This window comes from Fusarium falciforme, chromosome 11 (genome assembly GCF_026873545.1).
Source record: "Fusarium falciforme chromosome 11, complete sequence".
Lineage (NCBI taxonomy): Eukaryota > Fungi > Ascomycota > Sordariomycetes > Hypocreales > Nectriaceae > Fusarium > Fusarium falciforme.
This window is the reverse complement of record NC_070554.1, coordinates 2,646,347-2,672,260: the sequence shown is the minus strand read 5'-3', so window position 1 is coordinate 2,672,260 and position 25,914 is coordinate 2,646,347. Positions and strand designations below refer to the sequence as shown.

At 51.7% G+C, this 25,914-nt stretch overlaps 4 protein-coding genes and 1 pseudogene across 5 annotated transcripts, besides 1 other annotated feature; 2 read left to right on the top strand and 3 right to left on the bottom strand.

The window, feature by feature from the left end:
• The first annotated feature begins 451 nt into the window (after nucleotides 1-451).
• On the top strand, nucleotides 452-14,643 carry NCS54_01374000 (annotated as a pseudogene). Its single transcript has 2 exons — nucleotides 452-889; nucleotides 940-14,643.
• Nucleotides 452-14,643: a sequence feature.
• Nucleotides 14,644-15,321: 678 nt separating this feature from the next.
• On the bottom strand, nucleotides 15,322-16,590 carry NCS54_01373900 (Hypothetical protein; the record flags this gene model as incomplete). The annotated part of the gene is made up of 1 exon (XM_053158913.1): nucleotides 15,322-16,590. The coding sequence occupies one exon, from the start codon at nucleotides 16,588-16,590 to the stop codon at nucleotides 15,322-15,324; it is 1,269 nt and encodes a 422-aa protein (XP_053014888.1).
• Nucleotides 16,591-17,813: 1,223 nt separating this feature from the next.
• Nucleotides 17,814-19,649, bottom strand: NCS54_01373800 (MFS domain-containing protein; the record flags this gene model as incomplete). Its single annotated transcript, XM_053158912.1, has 5 exons — nucleotides 17,814-18,071; nucleotides 18,119-18,700; nucleotides 18,758-18,819; nucleotides 18,878-19,272; nucleotides 19,357-19,649. 5 exons carry the CDS (start codon nucleotides 19,647-19,649, stop codon nucleotides 17,814-17,816), a joined length of 1,590 nt encoding a protein of 529 aa, XP_053014887.1.
• Nucleotides 19,650-20,604: 955 nt separating this feature from the next.
• On the top strand, nucleotides 20,605-22,972 carry NCS54_01373700 (Zn(2)-C6 fungal-type domain-containing protein; the record flags this gene model as incomplete). The annotated part of the gene is made up of 3 exons (XM_053158911.1): nucleotides 20,605-21,135; nucleotides 21,197-21,885; nucleotides 21,964-22,972. The coding sequence occupies 3 exons, from the start codon at nucleotides 20,605-20,607 to the stop codon at nucleotides 22,970-22,972; spliced, it is 2,229 nt and encodes a 742-aa protein (XP_053014886.1).
• A 1,161-nt stretch (nucleotides 22,973-24,133) lies between these two features.
• Nucleotides 24,134-25,892, bottom strand: NCS54_01373600 (MFS domain-containing protein; the record flags this gene model as incomplete). The annotated part of the gene is made up of 4 exons (XM_053158910.1): nucleotides 24,134-24,749; nucleotides 24,805-25,389; nucleotides 25,456-25,670; nucleotides 25,734-25,892. 4 exons carry the CDS (start codon nucleotides 25,890-25,892, stop codon nucleotides 24,134-24,136), a joined length of 1,575 nt encoding a protein of 524 aa, XP_053014885.1.
• Nucleotides 25,893-25,914: the final 22 nt, after the last annotated feature.

Genomic DNA, 25,914 nt, shown 5'->3' with positions numbered 1-25,914 from the left:
TTTCAGATGAGTTAATTCTTAGTTGCTTCGGGGATTCTTTTTAATATCCTCGTTCTTGGCCGGGCGGCTCGGCTCGCCAGCGGCTCCGTCCCCGAACGATCAACCGATGTCAACAAAAGGACCATGGTTTCAAACCACCACGCCACGCTCAGTGCAACCTGCACGTATGCACGTACCCGCGAAGAGGAAGAGGATAACATCCCATTCGTCTGTGATTGATGACGCCAGTTCAGCCAGCATTGGGGAACCCCCACTTGCCGCTACAACCCTACCTGCCTGGCCTTTTCCACGGCTCTGGCAGTCAATGGTCCATAGAGGTGATGTCAGGTCTATATAATTATACAAGGTAATTAGAACGTCAGTTGTGATTATTGAAGTTACTGTCAGTCCTTGACATTACCACGAAGGAAGTATATCGTTTATTTGATTTGATATCTTCTTCCTGAAAGACATGGAAGCGCCGATTGTTCGCGATGGAGATCTTCCTGGGTCACCTCCAGCCACGAAAGTGCCAGCATTGGATCCTATTGATCACTATTTGTCTCCAACTACGCAATACTCCAGGGGCTATACCGAGGCAATAGATGTGTCATGCTGCCCTGGCGTTTCTAAGGAGACAAACCTTGTCGAAGTTTACGCTCGATTCGTGTCGGACTTGACTGGCGCCGATGAGGTCGCTTTCGTCATTGCTCGGGGTTCATCTTCCGGCTCATCACTGATGACTTTGTCGATTGCCGTTGCCTCTGCCGTGCCTGATCAGGAAGATGGATCTCTTGTGCCTAGCTGTAAGGAGTTTGACATGTCTTGCTATCAGGAAGGGGAGATACAATTCGCTCTGGACCTGCGCGCATCCATACCTGACGGTGGCTCAACGCTGGAACAACAAGATGTAAGCGCTCCCTATTGCTGTTGTTTGAATGTAAGCTGACATTACCGTAGTTATTTGTTTTGCATATCCGACCAAACCCAACAGCGAACAAAGTGGTGGTCAATATCTCCTACCCTTCCCAACTCATTCCCGAGCTGGCGGCTGCACAACTGCTCAAGATCTTCGTTTCACGATTGCTCAATGAAAACAACGCTATTGGTACCCCTGTTACCTCCGTTACCTCTACTGCCTCCACGGTCCCCGAATTCTCTGTTCTCAATCACCCCCCTCTGATGGAACCACCTCCTCAGTTCAGCAGCAACTGGGACGTTGCCATCGAGCCGACTTTTCTGCATGCTGGCTTTGAGCATTGGGTCTCCAAAACTCCATGCTTTCCAGCTCTGGATTTTGTTTTATCCCTCTCGAGCACAAAGGAGCCGGCGCAGCATCAAATTTTGAGCTACGGAATGCTCAACAAAGCGGCTAATTACTTGGCTTGTCACTTACGGGACTTGGTGTCGCAAAACACCAACGAAACGGGGCGATGCATTGTACCAGTCTACATGCCAACCTCTCCGGAATTATACGTCTCCTACCTCGCCATTCTCAAAGCTGGCTTCGCATTCTCTCCGCTGCCGATGGAAGCTCCTCTCGCGCGGATACGAGAACTTCTTCAGGACATTGGACCTCCCGTTGTACTAGGCATTGGAGAAAAGCCTAACTCATGGGACGCAGACGGTATAGAGACGACCTGGATCAATGTCACGCAGGCATCCAGGTGGAAAACACTCTTGAATCAAGATGCGTCGAGTGCAGATGCAGAGTGCCACTTCGAGGCACCGCCCATTGCCAGCGGCCAGTTGGCGTATCTGCTATTCACCAGTGGATCCACGGGTAGACCCAAGGGAGTCGAGGTGTCACATTTGGCAGCAGCATGCTCGATTGGGTCGCACTCAACGGCTATTCCTCTTCCTCGACACGATAGCTTCCGCTGGTTTCAGTTTGCAGCGCCAACCTTTGATCCATCCCTGATGGAGATCTTCGTCACCCTGAGCAACGGAGGAACGCTCTGCTCTGCACCACGGAGTCTGACGTTATCAGACCCAGAAGGCACCATCAATGAGGCACGGGCAACCGTTATGATGGCTACACCCAGCTTAGCTTCGTTGCTACGACCATCTCACCTCAAAACTCTGCAGTCCTTATGGACTATGGGTGAGAAGTTGAATCGAACCGTCATCGATAACTTTGGTCTGCGGTCATCAGCGACGCCTTACACTTTGATCAATGCCTACGGCCCGACTGAGGCTGCTATTAACTGCACCTTTTTGGCGCCCGTGGAGCAGTCTGTTCGAGGATCAATCATTGGTGAAGCTCTACCAACATGTTCCATGTTGATCCTGGACCACAGGAGCCAAGTCCCCAAGGTGGTGCCGGCCGGATTGGTCGGAGAGCTTGCCATAGGGGGCCCCCAAGTCAGCGAGGGGTACTTGCACCGCCCCGAAGAGACGGCTAAGGCCTATGTCTCCAGCGCAGACTACGGTCGGCTGTATCGAACTGGTGATATGGCGCGCATTGTTTGGGATGAATCTGGCCGACGGCTTATCGAATTCCTTGGGCGAATCACCTCGGATCAGGTCAAACTGAGCGGCCGTCGTGTCGAACTGGGCGAGATCGAGTCGGTTCTTGCTACAGTACCCGCCGTGACCGAGGTGATTGCTGCGGTCTCCAAAGCGAATGGAAATCAACCAGGAAGTGAGCAGATCGTTGCTTGCATAGTGACCACTGCGCAGTCCTCTGATGTGAAGCAGGCTATTGTTGACAGCTGCTCTCGCTGCTCGGAAAAGTTTTTGCCTGCCTACATGCGTCCATCAAGCTACAACTTTCTCGATGCTCTGCCACGATCAAGCTCTGGCAAGGTCGATCGCAAGAAAATCCACACCGACATATTGAAAATGTGCAGAGGTAATGAGTTCCTTGTTCCCTCTGAGTCTCAAGATCTGCCTACCACCCACAATGAGGTTAAGATAGACGACGAACCTTTGCAACTTTCGACTCAAGCTGTAGTCATAACAGCCCTGAGCGAGACTGTCGGCGAAGGCAGGTCTGTTATCCGCCCAGAGGCATCCTTGGCATCCCTTGGTTTGGACAGTCTTGGAGCAGTACGACTTCTTCAGAAGTTGAGAGATCACTCAATCGGTGGGCTGACGGTCGGAGAGGTCCTTCAATCCCGTACTGTCAAAGCTTTGACAGCAAAGGTTGTGCACGCTTCTCAGGTCCAAGACTCCGGCTCGATTAGCGCTGCGAAGGAGATACAACTTCAAAAGCGCCTTGGTTCCTTCGCCGAGAGGAATTTGGCGGTCTGTGCTGAACGACTTGGGGTGTCTCAGGACCAAATCCAGACGGTGCTGCCAACTACAGCGACTCAGTCAGGGATGCTCGCCAGCTTCCTACGGAGCTCATCCAGCACAGCTGTGTCTGCCCCATCGTACATCTACCATTCTGTCATGCCTGTTTGTGACGGTGTAGACATCGAAAGGTTGAAGAGCGCCTGGATCACGGTGATAGGTCGCTACGACTCTTTCAGGGCAGTGTTTTGTCATATTGATGATGAGATCTCTCCTTTCGCCCAGTGCATCCTTAAGCCGAATAACGCCTCTGCCAACCCCATTTGGAGCACATACAATACTGATTCAGAGAACGGCGACTACGATGCCACTCTTGAGTTGGCTCTTCGAAACGCAGAACTGAAGATTGATATTGACACAACTCCTTCGCACATTTCCCTCATCTCTTCCATGAATCAGTCTGCTGTTGTGCTGAGCATGTTCCATGGTATTTTCGACGGTGGTTCTTTGCAACTTCTCCTCAAAGATGTTACCATTGCTTACGAGGGAAAGCTTCTACCAGACCGCACGTCCTTGGAGCACATTGTGCATCATCATTTCTCGGCGGATTCTGAGGCGAGTGCACAATTCTGGAACAAGCATCTAGAAGGTTACTCGCCAGTTGCGTTCCCTCCAATCACCCCGTATCGACCAAGTTCAAAACCCAAGGCTCGAATGGTCCAAGTCAACTCTCATGTTGGATACAGAGAGTTGAAACAAGCATCCAAGAGCATGGGAGTGACCCCGCTCTCTGTCCTCCAAGCGGCATGGGGTTCCATTTTATTGGCGTACTGTGGAACACCAGAGCAAGATGTCGTGATTGGAAGTGTGGTGTCGGGGAGACTGGATCCTCGTACTGAGGACTGCATTGGCCCTACGTTTACCACTGTCCCTATCCGCATCACGTTGAACAAAGATCAAGATACTGCAGCCGAGTGGACCAACCGCTCGATGTCACAGTATCTCGCATCATTGAACGCCGAATCATTGTCCTATCTCCAGCCTCGTCTCGGGTCGGTGATTACGGCGGACGGACGCCTTCCTTACGACACACTTCTGGCTTACCAGGACTTCAACGCCGGGTCGGAGGGTGATCCGCTCTGGACCTCCATCCATCATCCTCCAATGGCGAATGACTTTGCAGTCATGGTGGAAGTCTGGCCAGAAAGTGATTCTCGCCTGACTCTCAGGGCTAGCTTCAGTGATGAATGCATGAATCATGGAGCTGCTGAGCTGATGCTCCATGAGATGGGTCTTGTCCTCTCGCGCATCCTGGAGCATCCAGACGAAAGCTTTTTAAGCAACGCTTTCATCAATGATGTGTCCATCAGGTCCGTCCTTGATCAGGTTGTGCCTCAAGAGCCCGAACCCAACGCCCTCATCCACTCTCAATTCGAAACTCACGCAAAGTCAAGCCCTGATGATCATGCTCTACTTTTTAGAAGCGATCTACTCAACGAGCATAGCCCAACCAACATTTGTTGGACCTACGGAGAGCTCAATGCGAAAGCCCAGTTTCTTGCGGACCATCTAGTGTCTCTCTTTGGACCACTTACGGGATCAATCGTCCCTATCCACATTGAAAAGAGCCCTACGTTATATGTGGCCATCTTGGGTACTCTGAAGGCGGGTGGTGCTTGGTGCCCGATCGATGTTTTCTCTCCACTACAGCGTCGTCACGATCTCATCGTTCGAACGAAAGCAAAGCTGGTCCTAGTCTCGTCTGTTGACTCTATCCGGATCGAGGCTGGCCTGCCGAACGGTGTTGTTCCCATCGATGTGTTCCCATCCACGCGAGAATCCGAGCACCTTGTCGATATGCAAACTTCTGGCGCGCCTCTCACAGATCCAACCAAGATGGCATATATGATTTGGACCAGTGGAACAACAGGTGCTCCCAAAGGCGTTCCCATCACTCATTCGTCTGCTTTTACCAGTATCAATTCTTTGTTAGAAGCAGTTCCCGGAGGCAAAGATGGAGAGGCTGTGCGATGTCTCCAGTTCTCTCAGCCCACATTTGACGTTTCCATCCAGGACGTGTTTTTCACATGGAGCTGTGGTGGAGTGTTGATTTCTGCGCCCCGGGAAGTGATGCTTGGTTCATTTGCGGAGCTCGCCAATGTCACTGGTGCGACTCATGCTCATCTTACCCCTACATTCTCAGCTGGTCTCCAGAGGAGTGCTTGCAAGACTCTCCAAACCATCACCATGATTGGCGAGAAACTTCCGCAGTCCGTGGCTGACGACTGGGGACAGAATATGAGAGCCTTCAACACATACGGCCCAGCCGAGGCAACAATTGTTTCTACCCTTCGTGAGTTTGGAAACAAGCACAAGAATGTGAAGAGTGGAAATATAGGCTGGCCATTGAAGTCCGTCTCTGTATTCGTCACGCGAGATAAGAAGTTCGTCATGAAAAATGCTGTTGGAGAGTTGGCCTTGGGCGGCCCGCAGTTATCACCTGGATATTTGAACCAACCCGAGACAACCAAGGCGAGATACGTGTGGAACGAAGAAGCAAAGCAGATTCTCTATTACACTGGGGATCTTGTCCGCATGCTTTTAGATGGTTCGCTGGAATACTTGAACAGAGCAGATGACCTTGTCAAACTTGGCGGCATTCGTGTTGAGCTCAGTGAAATCAGCTTTTCTCTACGCCACTGCCATCCGTTGGCTGAATCCATCGAAACCATGGTTCTGAACCGTCCTGACAGACCCAATGATGCTGTCGTTGCATTCATTGCCGCCCCACAGGCTGTCCAACCTGGCGAAGAGGCGCAGACTATGCTCTTGAACGATACTGCGATTGGTATCGCCCGTTCTGCTATCAAGGAAGCGTCTGTCACTCTCCCAGTCCATATGACTCCATCTACTTTCTTGGTTGTTCCGAGCATCCCCAAAACACAGTCTGCCAAGGCAGATCGACGTGCCCTTCAGGCTGTGTATGCGGACTTGGACGTGGAGAACTGGGAGAGAGCCTGCAGTGCTCGAGATGAGAATCCGAAAGCAGCAACTGATGAGGTTGACCGCGAACTGAGGGACACCGTCATCTCCAACGTTTCACTGCTGGGGAACGTTCTGGTATCCCTTTTCACCGAGTCGAGTAGGCTACGAAGCTTGGGTATCGATTCCATTCGAGCCATTCGCCTCGCCTCACGCTTGAACGAAGCCGGTTACCCCCTCTCCGTCATTGATGTCCTCCAATGTGAAACCGTCAGAGATCTGATAACTGTGGCCGGGTCATCATGCAACAGTTCACAGGTGGAGAACGTCTTTGATCTGGAGCAATTCAACCACGAATGGCAACAAGACGCGTCGACTTTCATTCAGGAGAGCTTCTTCGTCTGTCCCGCAAGGGCAATTCAAGAAAGCTTTTTAAGTGAAACGATGGCAACAACAGAGATGTATTGGAGCAATCACTTCTTTGCTCTACACTCTGATGTGGACGTCAGCAAACTCAAGGGGGCCTGGACGGCAGTTTGCCAGGGCAATGAGGCCCTAAGGACTGGTTTCCTGCCAGTTGCCGCACTTCGAAAGAAGAGCTCTGGGCATGCAAGCGATTTCGGTATTCTGCAAATCATTTATGAACAACACGAGATTGACTGGAAACGCATTGAATGCACAACAAAGAGTTATCGACATGACTTGGATCGAAGACTTGCCGATATTCGGGACGGACATCAAGCAAACTATTTCCGGCGGCCGCCTTGGGCGGTTACGATTCTGGATAATAGCAGACACAAAACCATGGTATTCACGATACATCACGCCTTGCATGATGGCCAGTCTCTTGGGTTCATCACTGATGATGTCTGCTGTGCTTACACTTCCGAGACACCCAACAGGCCTCAACTGCGAGACGTCTTGCCGACTGTATTTCCAAGCAGCCAAACATGCCTTGAATCCCAGAGATTTTGGGAACGGGAACTGAAGGAGTATGCAGAGCTAGACGTACCTGCATGGCCCGATCTCACCGGAAAGAGAACTATGCCTGAGCAGGAGCAGAACTGCCACTTCATCTCAGAGACAGTTCGGCTGTCAGTTCCAGCAGTTCAATTAGAGGCAAAGGCTGCTGAACTTGGCGTCTCCTCCGTTGGACCCATTGTCCGCGCGGCCTTTGGACTTGTGCTATTGAGCTACGTGGGAAGCCCAGGTGCAGTATTCGCAGAGACAATATCCGATCGTGTGTTGGATGCGGACGTCGACAATGCAATCGGACCCTTTATCTCAGTTGTGCCAATCCCCTTCAATCCCAATGGTACAGTGAGAGAGGTCCTGGCAGAGCAGCATCGCTTGTCTACAGATGCCCGAAAATACCGTCACATTGACGCACGGGCGCTCCGCAAGATCTTGAACAAGCAAAGAGGCGAATCACTATATCCTGGTGTATTCACATTCCACCCCAACAACGAGCAAGATCCCATGGCTGGCTCTGCTGGAACTATCTGGGACCCAAAGGCAGATGATGTCGGCTTGGCTGTTGAACACCCAATGGCTTTGAACCTGTTCCAGGACCACCACGATCGTACCGTCATTCTTGAGGCATCGTCCCTCAATACCATTATGAGTCCTGAGCAATTGGCCATCTTCGCGCGCCAAATCGATGCCCTGGTTAGCGCCATGATATGCTACCCAGATGAGCCCTTCAAATCCCTCCCTCGTTTCATCGAAAAGGATTTGCTGTCGATATCAGCCCCCAGCCCAAGCAAAGCAGTAATGAACTCAGTACAGCTGGGTCCGGAACACTGGGTCGAGGTCAATGCTGAACAGCATCCGGAGTGGACAGCAGTTGAAGAGGCAGTGTCTATCACGCCAGCCGGAGCTGAGCAGCTGTTGATGACCTTTGGTGAGCTCAACGCCGCGGCAAATCGAATTGCAGCTTATCTTAGCTGCCACGGGTTCAAGAACCGGTCGGTTGCTCTCTGTTCCAGGCGAAACCTTGCCTCTCATCCAGTCCTTCTTGGAATCATGAAATCTGGCAATGCGTATCTTCCAATTGACGAAGCACTCCCCGATGATCGCAAGTCATTTTTGATCCAGGATGGTGATGCTCCTGTAGTATTCACAGAGACAGCCTTTGCTTCGACCTTCAAGGACGCACCTAGCGAATGCCGAATTATCTGTATTGATGATCCATCATTTCAACAAGAGCTGTTGGCCTTGCCGTCAGAGAACAGAGCCTATGAGGCCGATCCAGAAGATACCGCCTACATCCTTTACACTTCTGGGTCAACTGGCAAGCCCAAGGGTGTCATGACTAGTCGAGCCAATCTGTCTTCTTTCATTGAATCTTTGTCTGAGTTTGTTTGCAGGATTGCGCCAGCTACTCTCGAGCTTGGTGGCAAAGGACGCTGGTTAGGTCAAGCCAGTCGAGCTTTTGATCCTCACGTTGCCGAAACGTTCTTCCCGTGGCGACACGGCATGGCTACATCAACTGGCCCACGGCTATTGCTGATGGATGATCTTCGACTAACACTTGCCAAGCTGGAGATCACGCACGCAGGTTTTGTCCCATCTCTACTCGACCAGGCAGATATCCATCCCCAAGATTGCTCATCTCTTAGACTTCTGAGTGTCGGCGGAGAAAAGATCTCCCAAAGAGTCTTGAATACGTGGGGCCGCGCAAGCCAAGTCGCAGTTATGAATGCATACGGACCTACTGAGCTGACGGTCGGATGTTCATTTGCGTTGGTCAACGGACACACTTCTCTGCGCAACATTGGACTCCCTTTGACCTCCTGTGCTTGCCATGTCCTTCTTTCTGACAGCCTCGACTATGCCCTCCGTGGGCAGACAGGAGAACTCTGCTTCACGGGAGATCTTGTCGGAAAAGGATATCTAAACAGACCCGATGCCAAGGGCTTCGTCATGGGGCCTGGTTGTGAGAAAATGTATCGGACCGGCGATATTGGAAGGATCATGGCAGACGGCAGTATCGAGTACCTCGGGCGCGGCGATGATCAAACCAAGATCAATGGTCAACGGCTTGAGTTGGGCGAGGTCTCCGAAGTTCTGAGGACGTCTTCTCAAGTCCCGATTGGCGTTGTCACGATCATCGCCAAACATCCGGGCCTTGCGCGCAAGCAGCTCATCTCCTTCATCACACGCTTGGAAACTCAGCGACGTGATGTGAAGGAACCCATCTCTATTGTTTCGGTGGACATTGGGACATTGGGCAAGGGCCTCCGAGAGAAGTGTCGACGCAAGTTGCCCAGTTACATGGTGCCAGAAATCGTCCTTCCAGTCAACCACATACCTTTCGCTGCCATGTCTGACAAGGTAAACATCAAGTTACTGCAAGAGATGTTTGCTAGACAACCATTGCCTGACATACTCCGCGGAAACGAGAACACGCATGATGGCCTGAAAGAGAACAGGCCATTGACAGCGGATGAAGACATCATCGTGGACGCAATCTGTGACACGATCGCAGTTGACCGGTCAATAATTCATCACCACACGAACATCTTTGAGGTTGGGATTGACAGCTTGAGTGCAATCAATCTCTCTGTCCGTCTTCGAAATGCTGGCCTGTACGCTCCAGTGGCACTTGTCATGAGCAACCCGGTCGTGGAGCAGCTCGCTCACCTCCCGTGGGATTCAAACCAAGCATCCGAGCAAGATTCGCTATCGGATGTGCAGGAGAGATTCTCGCAGCTGGAATCCGAGTTCTTTGAAAGCCTCCCATCCGAGATACATGAGTCCTCTGTGGCCTGTGTGAGACCTTGCTTGCCACTTCAAGAGGGACTTGTGGCACGCTCGATGAACAGCGACTCACCCCTTTACGTCAACCACGTCGTGCTGAAGATGAACCCATCTGCTGATCCAGCCCTGCTTCAAACCGCATGGCAGAATACTTCAGACCAAACCGAAATCTTGAGAACGGTTTTCGTTCCGCTACCCTCGGAAATCGTACAAGTTGTACTTGAGCCCAACCGTCGTGTTGATTGGGCTGAGAGACAATATGATGGCTTGGAGGAGGCCATGGCCGAGTTTCAGATTCGCCAAAATGCAATTTCTCAGGACATTATCAGCAACATCGCATCTATTCCACCACTTCGTATCCTGCACGCGGTGACAGCGGGCTCGAAAAAACCACTGGCGTTATTCATCTCGATACACCACAGTCTCTACGACGGTGCATCACTCGGTATGTTGCTGCAAGACTTTGCGGCGCAATATCTGGCAGATGTGACGCCTCCTCAGCGAGGCTCACCCGATGCTTTCATCAGACATGTATGCTCCCAAAGCATGGAAAAATCCGAATCACACTGGCGTCAAGCCCTCTCTGATTGTAGACCAACGATCTTTGAGAAGCCCGCGATCGACTCTGCCCAGCTTTCCCACTCCACGACGCTGTCTTCATCCCTCTCAGAGCTCGATGGCTGTGCAGCCCGCCTACAATCTACAGTATCCTCTCTGATGCAGGCAGTCTTCGCTTTGGCGTTGGCTGATGCAGTGGGCACATCCAATGTGACCTACGGCCTGGTACTTTCCGGAAGGGTACTTCCCATAGCAGGAGCTGATTCGGTGCTTCTGCCATGCATTGCCACTATTCCTGGAAGACTTGACACAGAACACCTATCTACAGTCGAGGACGTCATCCACCACATACACAAAACTACTGCTGAGTCCCTAGAGCATCAACATACGTCCCTGCGATATATCCAGCGCTGGGTCAAATCGGAAGGCCCCATCTTCGACTGTCTTTTCTCATTCATCAAGTCTGCCGAAAATCAGGGTCACGACTTGTGGGAGGAAGCACAAAGCAGCATGCCCTCAGAGTATCCTCTCGCCGTCGAGGTGGAGGCTGACGCAAAGAACGATTGTGTTCGCATCACTTGCGGTTTCACGTCAGCTTTTGGCCATCCAGATTATGCTCGAGATTTTGTGGCAAAGATGAACCTGATCGTGTCCACGATCGTATCAAATGAACCCATCTCGCTTGATTCCTTCAATCTTTCCCGGTCAGCTCCGGCCGCCACAAGGGGCACTGTCACAGACTGGGATGATCATCCATGGTCAAGGCTGGAACTTGAGATTAGCGACATGATAAAACGTTTCTGTGGCTTGGAAGGTTTGCAGATATCCAGGAACTCGTCGTTTTTGAGTCTTGGACTGGATTCTATGACAGCCATCCGATTTTCCAGCCAGCTTCGAGATGCGGGAATCCCTGTTTCATCGGCCGAAGTGATGTGTTTCCCTTGCGTGGGAGCATTAGCTCACAGGGTGGTCGAGGCAGCCGTGGCCGACGTTCCGAGTCCTCCGCTATCATATTGCGACGACGACCCTCAGCTCGACGAGTTTGCATCTCGAGTGGAACGGCTCAGCCCAAACGATACAATCAAGGCGATTTTCAAATGCAGTCCGCTGCAGACTACAATGATCACCCAAGCCATAGAATCCAATGGGGTTGTCTATGTTCATCCACATATTGTGAGACTCGCGGAGTCGACAAGCGTCGATCGCTTGAAGGAAGCTTATCGCCTCACCATCGGGACCAATGATATCTTGCGCACATCTTTCCATACCGTCCCTGAGATGGACTTTTCCTGGATTGGTGTCGTTCACAGCGACGTCCCACTTGCGTGGCAAGAAATCGCTGTTCCATCGGGGAGCGACATCGCTGAAGTGGTTATGCGGTGTATGCAATTGGATACTGAATCGGCCTTTTCCACACCACCAATCCAACCTGTGATTGTCAACGAACCTGAAGGAAGGCTTTTGATTATCATTATGCATCATTCGCTGTATGATGGTGTCTCGCTGCCGTTCATCTTCAACGACCTGGCTTCCGCCTACCATGGGGTATCACTACCAGATCGTCCACCGTTTGCGAATGCAGTCCGTCATCTGTCGCAGGATCAAAGCAAGGCTTGCCAATTTTGGACCAAGCTTTTTGACGGCTACCAAGTCACACCGTTACCGCAATTTCCTCAGCACCAACCATCATCAGGGATGTTCTATTCTGACACCGACATTGAGCTTGGTATGATGGATATATCCGAGAGCTGTAAAGAGATGGAGGTCACGGTGCAAAGTGTTGCCATCCTCGCCTACGCCAAGGTTCTCGCCAAGTTGACGAGAAGACGAGACGTAGCCTTCGGTCAAGTTCTCGCCGGGCGCTCATCTTTGGGATCCGAGGCTCAAACTGTGGTTGGACCTCTCTTCAACACAGTGGCCAAAAGAGTAACGCTGGAACCCAAACTCATCAGCAATCGCAACATGGTTCAACAGATACAAGCCTTCACCGGTCAATCACAGAGCTATGAGCATGCGCCTCTACACGAGGTCCAGAAGTCTCTTCGGCAGAACGGTGTGCTGAGCGCTGCCACATTGGTCGACACATTATTCGTGTTCCAAAAGAATGTGCAGACATTGGAAAATGATCCTGCTAACGATGATATCTGGACGCCCTATGTCACAGATGACTACGTTCCTGAGTCCGAGTACAAACTGAACCTCGAGGTTGAGCAAACAGACAAAGTGATCACAGTCCGCGCCTCATGCAAAGGAGAAATTCTGACTCAAGAGGATCTCAACCGCGCTGTCAAGGACTTCAGCCAAGCATTCTCCGACATCGTTGAGCATCCTTCACGCTGCGTGACCATGTTCCCAGACGAGCTCCAAAGCTTACCTCTCAGCCTTGGCTCCCCCACTCAAAGCGTCGTCGTGGCGGCTGACACATCTGGACCATCTCATGAGCCTGTTGTCCGAGACATACTGTCAGAAGTTTCGAAAGTGCCGGTAGAAACCATCCAACCAGACACGAGCATATTCAATATCGGTTTGGACTCCCTCTCCGCCATTCGAGTGGCGTCTATGTGCCGCGCCGCAGGTCTCAAAGCAGGTGTTGCTGATGTTCTCCAGGGCAACACCCTTCGTGGTATTTGCCTACGAGTCCAGACCATGCCCCAAGAGGGTATCAACAAGAGCTCCCTGATTATGAGCTACAGCGATATCAGGCAGGATGTCATTGCTCAATTGGGGTTGAAGCCGAATGCGATTGACAAGATTCTCCCCTGTCTCAGTGGCCAGATGTATCATCTTGCTTCCTGGCTACAGACAGGGCGAGCGCTCTTTGAACCCGCGTGGCCATTCTCATGCTCAGAGCGGATCGACGTGGAAACCATGAGCGACGCCTGGTTCTCACTGCGCCAAAACAATTCGATTCTGAGGACTTGTTTCTATGCCATCTCGTGTTCCGAAGCCGTTCAAGTCGTCTTGAATGAATGTGATCGCGATGATGGCTCATTTCAGGTCATCACTTCCACAGAAAGCCTTGAGAATCTTGCCCTACTTCAGGCAAGGCAGATTGCGTTGCATCCATCATCTCTGAAGGCCCCACCTGTCCGACTTCGTCTTCTCAAGGCGAACGACAGAGATGGAATCCTTATTATCATGAATCATGCCATATACGATGCGTGGACAATGCCTCTCTTTGTTGATGAGCTCGCTGGTTACTACCGTCAAGAAGCACCCACAACCAGCCCTGATTTCGCTGCATTTGTCGAGTTCATGTTGCAGTCATTGAACGAGGTGGATGAGCCAACTTACTGGCGCTCAGCAGTTGGAAACAGCGTTCCCACCCTCATTCGTTCTGCTCGTGGTAGCGAAGAGGATGAGATGTCTCAAAAGAACAAGCAGTTGTTCGTCGGAGCGCGGGATGCTGTCAAAAACCTTGGACATTTGGACAAAGCCTGTCGCTCCTCGAACGTCTCTCTTCAAGCCATTGTCATTCTCGCAGTCTCTCGAGTTCTTGCTCAGTTGACTGGGCTATCAAGCCCAACCTTGGGCCTATACCAAACAGGTCGATCGGCTGCTTTCACTGGTATCGACCGTCTGACTGGCCCTTGTCTCAATGTCACCCCTTTCACGGTTCAAGATGCTTTACCCGAAAACGAGTCTGAGACTTTCCAAGTTGGCGAAAAAGCCCGCTCCATCCAAGCTGCACTGGCAGAACGTGTACCGTATGAACAAAGTTCATTGCGTGACATTCTCAGTCGTTGGAGAACCAGTAGAGATACTTCTTCGAATCTCTTCAATGTGTGGTTGAACTTACTTTGGATGCAATCCCAACACCAATCCATGGAGCATGCTCCAGAGTCGGCTCAACCAAAGAGCTTGTTGGCACATCTACCAATAGGCGTACCTACGGATTTCATGCCATCAAAGCCCTTTCCAGATGAAGATGGATCTGCTACATCGATTTCCAAGCTCGACATATCCTATCTACCGCAAGAAAACATCTACATCGACATTGCACCTGATGGCCCAACAGATTCTATTGGTTTTGGTATCCGTGTCCAAGGAGGACTAATGAATGAAGAGGAAGTTCACGCCTTGGTGGGCCTTATTGGGCTGGAGATTGAAGGGCTTGTTCAAAGACTGTAATAGGGCAATACTCCCTTCATGAGATTTTGCGAGCTTCCTCGCTGAGTACTTTGATTATTGTATAAAAACAGCTTTACTCTTGCAGTGGCCCTGCTAGACCAGTACAGAAGCAAGAAGCTCCACTGGGCGTGGACTCGTTTCCGAATCACCGATGACGCAAGTCCGGATCTAAGCATTTTTGCGTTGCGGATTTTATGGAAATAAGGATTGAGTTTACGCAACGTGCATAATATCGTTATTTAACGTTGTCGAGGTTGAGATGATAGCGTAGGAGGTCTGATCGGACTTAACTAAAGTCCGCTTGTTTCTGGTGGAGGTTTGGATCACGGTGAATAGCCTCATGACAATCGGACCATGACATACCCCTCGCCCCTCCCATAGAGCCTTAGGGTTATGTTTGTCTGGCTTCTCTCCTTTGTCATAGCTCGTTGACGAGTCACCCGTTCATTACTGTCAAGGCCCAATCGTCTGCACTACGACGTAACGACTCAGATTACACGCTGGTGTGGATACTAAGGCGTATACGCAACCTCGCTACTGCTGGACTTGCGAGAATGCGTGGTCGATCCTCGCGCGCCACCAGGGAGCATGTGCAAGTTCAACTCTCGGCATCTATCATCTTCTGGTAACACGACGCTTATAGTTCATTCAGAGTCTAACTAGTTAACTGGCCTAAGAGGGTATGTTGCCTTTGCGCTGCCGGTACTGTTCCAGCAGCTTCTTTCCATAATCGTTTCCGTTGGGAGTCCTGACCAGGGTGTGAATGTGGAATGGCAAAGGCTCTTTGTTGTTCAGGAAGACGCCCGAGTGATGATCAAATTCGACCATGACGACAGGGGAGTGTACCTTGCAATAAAAAGCGTCCCCATCTTCAAATCCGCCAATCCAGCAGAACCATGTCTCATCCCAGTGCACAGAAATATCCTGCATCCGGGCCGCCAATGCCTTTTCCGGCAGGTAGTTGAGGCTCATGGCGACTATCTTGCCAATTACGCTCTGCTGGGCCTCTGAGAGTGTCGTTACCTTCACGCCTTCATATGGAACCACTCGGTTGTCCTGAAAGGCGCCGCCCAAGTGTCTTTGGTCGGCCCTGTGATGCCGCCAGGTCGGAAACTCGGAGCCGTTTAGTTTCGTGTAAATCTGCGCAGCCTTTTGAATAGCCGGATCCAGCGACTGCATGAGATGTAGGGCGGTCTGCTCCTGGTCGATGAATAGCTCAACGCCCTTGTTGGGCCCTGCGTCGATGACATTTGGCTCTGCTCCCATGAAAACGGGTGATATCACCATCTGCTTTCCAACCACGAAGCAGTTCATGCAGAGATGATGACCGAAGAGTTGCCAACCCCATGGCTCGTTAGCCAAAGGCGTACCAAAGATGACAAAGTTGTAGGAGTTCTCATTGAGGACCTTTGTACCATCGACGACCTCGCCCAGAAACTGATTGACCTTCATGCAGCCATGAGCCTTTTCGTATCCAGCTGGTGACAGAGTTGCTCGCATTAGAGCATGCAGCGCAGCAACCAAGTCTTTGGATGCCTCTTCGAGCCGAACACCATGTCTAAAGGCGTAAATCTCGGGGTTGATCCAACTCCGCCATTCCGGTGCATCGACAGGCTCCAGGAGGGCCTTTCGTTCCTCTGCCGATGCAACCTCGATGGCATGCTGCGCTGCAGCGGTCATCTGGACCACTGGGGCCCCAAGATCCTCCTCCGAATCTGCCAGACGATAGATATTGGGGATTACATGACCATCAACGGTGATTCCCTTGTAGGGTTGGTGATAGAGCTCCTCCCATGCCTTCATCCAGCCGACCATGAAGGGCTCGGAACAGCGCAGCTTGGCCCACTGGTAGGTGTCGGATGCCGCAAGCTCCTTGCTTCTTGGAGCATCCTTGGGCGGAATATAATTCCGAAATCCCGCCACGGGCCGGTTGGGTTCCATTTTCGTGATTTTGGTCCTCGTGAAGGACGAGATTGATGGGAAGAGAATGCTGTAGTGTTTCGAGTGGAAAGCTCCTATTGGGGCAACGGGGAACGTCGAGCAAAGATTAAACTCACGGTGTGATGAAGAATTCCGCTTGGGCGTAAACCGAATAAGAGAGAAATGCTGGTGAGTCTCTGTTTCACTTTGAGCAGATGGACAGTATCACATCGGATATGAATGAGATATATGCCATAGTGTTGTATCCAGTGGGGCCAATATCGGCTGATGAGAGTCATCTCATATCGGGACATCGTTCCGTGTTTCGGTATCGCCCGGAAAGGTCGGAGGAGAGTATGGTTTGATGGGCAGAGTTCCGCACCGTCGCTCACAAGAAAAGGTGCACAATTGTTTCCAGCAAGGCCCCAGCGTGAATTGGCCAAACTTTGCAGCCAAATTGACTATCAATTCAAATTTTAGTTGCCCAGCTTTGAAACTTGGGCCACTGAGCTTGAGTGAGCCGTGGGTGAACTACTTGATTCCGTCGGGAGAGGCTGGTGAGCGCGCCGTGAGACGCGAGACTCGTGGGAGTGAAGGTGAAGAACCAATGAGAACCCTTCCCCACACACCGTGTTTGGTGGCGGGCCAAGATTACCCCAATTCGACCATTGCAATAACCCAAATTCCGGTGGGGGCCCAAACCAAGTGAAATACATAGCTACCCTAGTGTGACGATCAGAGGGATTCCTAAGGGATAAACTAGTTATACTAGGTTTATAATAATAAATAAAATAATCACGCTATTCTTAAATAAGGGGGCTATTATATATAGTAATATACTTAAGATCAAGGCGATTCACTGATTGCGAGGAAGCCGATACCACTTCAACAGTCTGGCGTTGGATGGTCTGAATCGATGGCTACTATGGATAACGGCGCTTCGGAGTCGTCTAAGAGCGCGTTTTGCGGCGATGTCATGCTTTGCTTTCTCTTCCAGAGGCATATTTCCGACGTCGACCGCGCTTTTTGGTTGTTTGGGACATTGCTGGCGTAATGGAGAATACTGCCTAAATGCCCGTTTCTAGCTATGGCGCACTTGTTGTTACTAAATCTAGAGTGGCAAAAATCTATGAGCTAAAATCTCATGAAATAATGTGTATGTGAATGAAAGTGATGCCTTCTAAAGTCCTTGATGGTTATTACGTTAGGCCGTCGACCAATTTCCCGTCAAGCGCACTCGAGAGTTATTCGATCTTCACATTGAAAATCATATAGTGACGAATCTTCTCACCAAACTTCATCAAAAGGCCCGAGATTGGAACCATAACGACGGCAATGAAAGCCAAGAGCGAGGCACCCCACCCTAGACCCAATGCCTCGGACATTTTCCTGCCGCCGATTGGAAGAAGCGCTCCTAGAAGAGAGCGGAAGACGGTGCTGGCGGCAATGGCAGAGACGGCATGGGCGGTATAGGCATCTACTAGATAAACGGAGATTGACATCTGGATAGAGTTAGTTTGCGAAGTTCCCGGATGCTCAGTTGAAGTACACTCATAAATCCAGCCATCATTCCCAAGCCGACCAGACTTGTCCCGATGATGGGCAGGATCCAGTGATCGTGATTCTGGACAGTCCAACCAAACATGAACAGGCCCCCGGGGACAAACACCGAGCCCATGGCCATGATGGGGAGACGATACTCTGGTTTCGCCTTGCCGCTGTTCTTCTTGGTTAGCCACTGAGAGATGCGATCAGAAGTCGCTCCCGTAATGCCCACACCGACCATCGAACCAACGCCGAAGCCCAGGTACGAGAGGCCGACTTGTCCTATGGTGAAGCCGTATTGCGTCTCAAAGACTGTCGGTATCGCGGTGAAGAGTAGGTAGAGATATCCGTAGACGATGGCCATGTAGAGGGATAGGCACAGGATGATGGGCGAGAAGAGCAGCATCTTTCCCGGCCTGATGGTGGCTATCTTGAAGAGCTCCTTGGTTGCGACGCCTGTGTCGAGCCTAGACGTGAGCTTGGGATTGCCTGTCTCCTTTCGGAGCCTCTTTGCCTTTTGCTCGAGCAGCGCGTTTGCACCCGTCTCGCGCATGAAGAGGAAACCTAGGATGACGATGAGGCCGCCCTGGAAGAAGAGCCATTGTCAGCTGTGCTTTCATGAGTGGGTGGACGAGCTACTTGCAACCATGGACACCACCCAAAACGACCAACGCCAATCCTTTGCTTCCGTCAGATATCCACCCGCTATACTTTGTCATTAATCACAGGCGCTGAGTGCTATCTATACGAGAGAGTTGCCTACCAATTGGTCCGACAACGGGGCCAAGAATCGGCCCCATGACCCATCCAGACATTGCGGCGGCACGATGCTCCGGCGTCGTGATATCAGCCAGCGAGCCCGCGCCGAGGGTGAGGGGACAGCAACCGGCGAGGCCGGCGAAGAAGCGAAAGATGATCAAGGCGCCGATGTTAGGGGCCTTGGCGCACGCGACGTTCCAGACGACGAACAGGACATTGCAGACGTTGTAGATGGGGTTTTTGCCGTAAACTTCCGAGAGGGGAGCGACGACGAGGGGGCCGAAGCAGTAGCCCAGGAGGTAGACGGAGACGATGAAGGAGGCGAGCTCTTGATTGGTGGAGTTGAACTCGGTCATGACTTGCTCGATGCTGGGGGAGAAGATGGAAGATGCGAGGGGGCTATCTGGGGGTTAGTGATGCCGATGTTTAATAGAGCATAGGTTCCTGAAAGAGCATCTATCCCTAGTGTTGTTAGAGACATACGTGACAAATGTGATGGCGGATACGAGGGCAATGGTGCCGCCTTTCCTCGCCCTGGACCAGTTATGCGGATTGGCTGGATCATCTGGCCCGTCCCAGTCGACAATGTTGGGATCCTGAGGAGCAGCGGCGGCTTCAAGCTCGACGGAGGTGACGCTGCCCTCGAGATCTCGGTCGTCGTCGAGGCTACTCCGGTCCTTGGTCTCGGTCTCAGGCTCCGGGAGCGACGCCGAGGTGTTGGCGGTTCCGAGGCGGTTGTACGTGTCGCCGGGTTTGATCTCGTCGAGGAGGATCATGGCGGGCGGGTTGGAGAGAAGTGAAAGGGTGATCCTCGGGTGCTACTGGGGTGGTGATCTAAGGATCCTTGGTGGTTGACACAACTAGCTGTATTTCCTTCCTTTCTCACGCGCCGCTGACCTGGACCACGGAGAGCCTAAGAACAGAAAGCGGTTTCAGCAGAGCTGGGCCAGGGCCTAATATGCATCCCGATGACAGCCAATGCGAAATCCACGCCCCCGCTGCCACGGACAGCTTGAGACGGACCAATTAACAGCCGAAGGTCGGCAAATTGCCATCGAGAGAAGACCGAAAGCTGGACAATCAATCAGGCTCGAACGACATGCAACCCCGCACATAATGGTTGGGCTGGTGACGAGGCCATGCTCTTGGCCTGCTCGGGGTGACGAGAGGCTCAGGACAGCGAAGTCCGCGGGGAGTTGGAAAGTCCGCGGACTTTTTGCACGACCCGTGTTGAAAATGCATTTTGGAGAACTTGAAGATGGTCACCGTGGGGCACATCTTGGGCCCATCATTGGCCGGGGACGGACTTAACCGTATCAAGATTTCAATAACCCAAGCAATCGGGATTAGCGAATGCCGGTCCCGTCTCCGCGATTCATAAATCCCGACCCCTTCACCCCTTCTCTATTTTGCAAAGGACGGAATTTTCTCAGCTAATCTATGCCCTGGTGACCAAATCACCCACTAAAGTTGGTGGTGCGGCTCTCATTCCATGACCGGGGGAGTTTTCCCCTATCATCCGCCAACCCGCATACCGCTCGCCTTTTTCAATACAGCGAGTTTTGGACATTTGCCAGTGCCGCATAGCCGAGATAGTTGAGGCTAGGAGGGACGAGGGAAGAAAGAACGGGTAGCTTCGCGTTTCTGCTTCCATTTGGGATCCTTTTTCTTCTCTTTTCTCAAATACCCCCATCTCCAATCCGTCTCAATAACAGCCAGTCCTCTTTTCTGATGGCTCGTCAGCAGCAGCGCAAACGCCCAATCTCGTGCCACTTCTGCCGCATGCGCAAGTTACGCTGCAACCGCGAGTTCCCTTGCTCCAACTGCACATCCCGCGGAGTTGCCTGCCCGAAGCCGGAGCACGGCGCGACCTCTGTGGCCGGCTCTGCGGCTGCTCGTCCGGCGCCGGCCAAGAAGCCGCCGGCCCGTCCGAGCACCGACGATCCGGACATCCAGAGCCGCCTGGAGAGGCTCGAGGGCCTCCTGCAAGGGCTGAGCAGACAGCTGGAGTCGGTGCCGGAGCTGGCTGGTGCTGCTCAGCCCCCAATTGCGTCTTTTGCCACACCACCCTACACACAACCACCCTTTGCACCACTATCGCCGCCCTTTGCCGCACCAGTCGTAGCCCCGGTTCAGGCTCAGGCTCACCATAATCACCTGCAGGCTCACTATCATCTTCAACAGCCGCTGCCTCTCAAGGTCCAGGACCTGACCAACAACGCCCTGCTAGTTGAAGAGTGCTGCATCGTAACAAAAGCCAGCGTGAGTATTTATCCCATATTCTACATAGCCTTGGCCACGCATTTCCAACTCATCAACGTAGAACTCCCTTTTCTCAGACCACGTCATCTTTCGAGCGTACCCCATCCGCTCCATCACCCAGCTCTTATTCTACACCTTTCAGAGTCCCGGCTTCTCTTCCGTCTCCCTGACGGCCGAGCCCACAAGGTACATCTGGCTCCCCAACCGCGACGAGGCCGAGGCCCTGGTCCAAAAGTACATCACCGACATCAGCCCCATGCATCACTTCATCCACGGTCCTCACCTGCAGCGGCTCATCACCGAGCTATACGCGTCATTGAAGTCGGGCGTTCAAGTACCCGTCGGCACTGTCGTTTTGTTGCTGGCCATTTGTGCCATGGTCACGTACTTGTGGACGACTCATGACGATGACGTGAAGCTGTTTCAAGACGTCAAGGAAGCCAACTCGCAGACGCTCGTATGGGTCAAGATTCTCTTCAACCTGCTCGAGATCTGTCAGCGGAACGACCACAGGTCCATCGAGTATGTCCAGGGCCTCACCCTGCTGGCCATCACCCTGTTTAGCCTCGAGGGCATCTCTCCAATCGGGCGGGCCATGCTCTCTCGCGCCATCTTCTCTGCCCGCGAGCTGGGCTTGCACCGCGTCGACCATCCCGATGTAGACACTTTCTGTCATAAATACCCGCCTTTGACTCGGTTGACGGCCGAGGTTGGCAGGAGACTATGGTGGCATCTCGCTGGTGTCGACTGGTACGCCCACTTGGATGCATCTTCGATCGTCGATCATCGCCAACGCTTTTCCCTTGGACATACTGACTTTCATTCTAGGATGCTCGCTCGCTTTCCCGGCCCACAAGAAGGCACATACTTGATCAACCCAAGACAAATGGCGGTGAGGAAACCAGCCAACCTCAACGACGAAGACCTCGACGAGGAACGAGAGATCGTGCCGGCTCCGATGGACCAGCCGACCACCATGTCCTACTCAATCCACCGTATCCGCTTTCTAGAAATATTTCGGGAATTCGCAGACCGAGCGGCATTCTCAAAATCAGCTCTGGCTTCTCAACAATACGACATGGTCTTGCAGATGGACGCAGCAATGGACCACTTCATGTCCCACGAAGCCTCGCCCTTCTTCAGGATCAGCCTGGAAGAACTCGAGAAGCTCCCACCAGACGACCCTTGGCGCTCGCCCACTGCCATGCTCAACCGCCACATGTACAACTTCTACCTCCACTCCCAGCGCTGCAGGCTCCATCTGCCGTACCTGGCCCGTGGCACCGTCGATCCGGCGTACGCGCGCTCGCGGCAGGCCGGTCTCCGGAGCGCGAGGATCATCACGCAACGGGTGAGGCAGCTGGCCACGGAAGACGCTGGCTTTCCCCACATGATGCTGCGGTTCGGAGTGGCCATGCACGGCCTGTTCGTGGCTACCATTGCCCAGGTTTTTGATCTTTGTTTGACGAGTGACCCGGCAGAAGACGATGGTAGGCAGCAAGAAGTCGAACATGCATGGAAGACGCTGGAGCATGCAGAGACGCAGTCCAGCGCTGTGTCCAGGGGAATGAATATCCTACGACACATCATGGACAAGTACAAGATACCATACCCAGCAGGTGTCAGAGGCCATCACGAACCCGCAGCATCAAACGATCACACCAATTGTATTCCGCTCGGGCAGATCCCAGCGGATGGTATGGGAGCACCAGCTGGGACGCCGCTCTCCAAGCCTTGTCATCCTGACCAAGAGCTGGAAGGGCATATATCCAGGATGGATCTCGAGGAAGTTGACTGGGAACGCTTGTGTTGGGGGTTTGATGTTCCCTTTATTTGACGGAACTAAAAATGGCATACCCAAGGGAGTCAACTGCACAATAGAATAAGGGAAAATAGACCGGATACAGGGGTGGTTGGTTTATGACATTGGTCTTAAGAACAATTTAATGCTTTCTTTTAATGCCCGTATAAGGAAAAATAGATAATAAGCAAATAGGTAGTAATTGTTAACCTTTAATCGCGTCCCGCTAGGATACCTCTATTGAGTTGGGGGAAACGTGCGCTAGGCCGTTTTGGGCTATCAGACGTTTTTCTTTGTACGTAGATAAAGGGTCAAGGGCAGGTTTGCCTTTCGACCATCATCATCTTCTTCAGAGGTCATAACGAGAAAGGGGAGCTCTTGAGCTTTCTTTCTCGCGGTAACCTTCATTGCTATTAATTAATCAATTGCCCTTATTATTTTCTATGATATTCAGTTCACAAGAAAGTACATGAAATCCCCCTTTCGAACAAGTACGAAAAGAAGACTACGGCGCTCGTTTCTGGCTGTGGTTTAGTGTGTTCTGTTCCTCCAATAAATTTTGTGCCCCCATATAGGACGAATCTCTGATCAAAAGAGGCGTCTTCTGCCGCGGCTCTTAGCTAGTCATCCTTTTATCTTTACCTTTGAATTTGACCTCCTTTTCTTTTGCTTATTAAGCAGCCCTCGCGGCTTAATTGGCTGTGGGTGGCTGTGTTATATTTTCCCTAAGAAAATCTGCTATACTTAGATAAACCTATATATATAATATATAATATTAGATAAACCAACCACCTATATGAGAAGATAAAAGGATCTCTAGATAACTATTATTAAACTTCATAATTCGAAAAATCGTATTTCTGACCACGTAGTCTGTAGAGAGTTAAATATTAAAGAGAAGGGGTATAGGACCCTCACGTGATAGAAGACGTGACAGTAAGCGTGACAATGCACGTGATGACCCACATGTCTCCCTTTCACGCACCGTCAGGCAATATTGGTCTTCCGTAAGCTACAAGTGCTCAAATTAAACAACATTCAGCGACAAACAATATGACCGTGTCCATTCTGACAGCTTATTTACTATCTATCTGCAGATGCAAATTGATCCATATCAAGCCATCATGACTTGACCGACAACTTGCGCAACAACTAGCTAGATCGCGAAAATATCCCTTCGTCCTTTATCTTCCGTCTTTACCTCAACTGACTAGACTTGAGGCGGAGGATATGGCCATAGCGATGCACAATAGCAATCAAGATCATGCTCGCACCAACAATCGCCGCCTGCGTTCCGAAACTTGCGTCGTACCCAACCTTAGATCCCCAAGGCTCCTGAAAGTAGCCGACACTAAAACCACTCATCGCTCGAGCAATGTTGGTCCAGCCGGAGACTTCTGCAGGAGCAGAAGGGTATGAATCCAAGACATATGCCGTCACGGCAACTGAGGTGGTCATGATGCCAAAGCTGTGCATTCCCCATCCTATACTGACCGCAGCCACAGAGAGGTGGTGGTGCAAGGCTTGTCCGAGCAGGACCAAGCCAGCTATCATGAACAAGGCGGATATGTATATGGTGACCAGCCGGGCTTCGGGTTCAAACACGCCCTTGTGCTTTCGGACGTAGCGTCGAGCAACGTAATCGTTGAAATAGTGACCAAAGACTTCGCCAAAGAGCACACCAACAATCGGGGAAAAGTAAAGGTATCCAAGTCCGTAGTAGGAGTAGCCATAACCACCCGCCTCTCTTGGAATTGCGAAGAGGATGGCTGTCGTGATATTGATACCGATTGCCCAAGCGAAGCAGAGCAGGCTGGTGACTATGGTTAGCGCTTGTAAGTGCAATAAGAGAGAAAGCCGAGACTGACTAGGCAAACAGGACGAGCAAGAGAACGGGCTTAAACAAAGTCAAGAAGAATCTCTTGAAGGAATCGTAGGCGGTCTCGTAGTATGTAGAATGATGTCGCAATTGCCAGACACCAGTGAGTCGGAGCATCCTGGAACCAAAGCCCTGGCCACGAGATGGCTGCTTTGAGGTAGGTATATCACGATTATACCAAGTCTCATCAAGGAAGGCGATAATGAGGATCAGATCAATGCCGACGACTCCCACACCAAGCCAGAATACGTCCTGCCACTTGTGCGTGCCGCCCACAACAAAGTTGCTAAGTAGCGGGCCCAAGTACGGAGACGTAATGTACATGAGTGCCCAGAGGCCAATTTTTCGGGCTCGCTCATGGAAGAAGAAAATGTCTTTGATGAATGCAACGGCGATTGTTTGACCAGATGTAAGGAATAGCCCCGACATAGCTCGCATGGCGTAGAAGCAGGGAAAGTTGGGAGACACTGCGGTGATGATCGAGAAGACTAGGCCGAAGAATGTGGACCAGAACAAGGTGGGAGCTCGTCCGATGAAGGAAGTCATGGGGACCCAGATTATGCCTCCCACTGCCCTAGAAAGTGATGACCTGTTGGCATGCATCCCGAGAAAACCTTTTGGAGGAGAAACATGTACTTACATCATCAAGACGCTGATGCTGTTGGTTTGGTTGATGGTGCCAACAGATTTGTGCCACTCAACCGCCTGCAAGATGATAGGAGCGCTGCCAGATGCAGATGCAAAGTCGGCAGTGAGGGCAGCCCAGGCCACTGTGAAAAGGATAAGGTGCTTCTTGCGGGAGGACCAATTCAACGGATCGCCCATGTCATCCGTTGGCTGAGGCAGCAGCACAGTCTAGGGAGAAGCATTGAACGTCAGAAGAAAGATGCTAGTGTCTTACAAGGATCAAGCACTTACATGTCCATCTTTGGCAAGCTGAAGAGAGGTTCCATCAGGACCCGCCACGTCCAGAAGCACTCCAGCCTCTGCACGAGCCTCCAGTGGGAATGCATCAACCCCAGAAAGCCCCTCGGGCTTCTCGGTGTGCGATACATGGTCTGCGTGTGGCTTCTCCATGACCTGTGATCTGTGCGTGAAA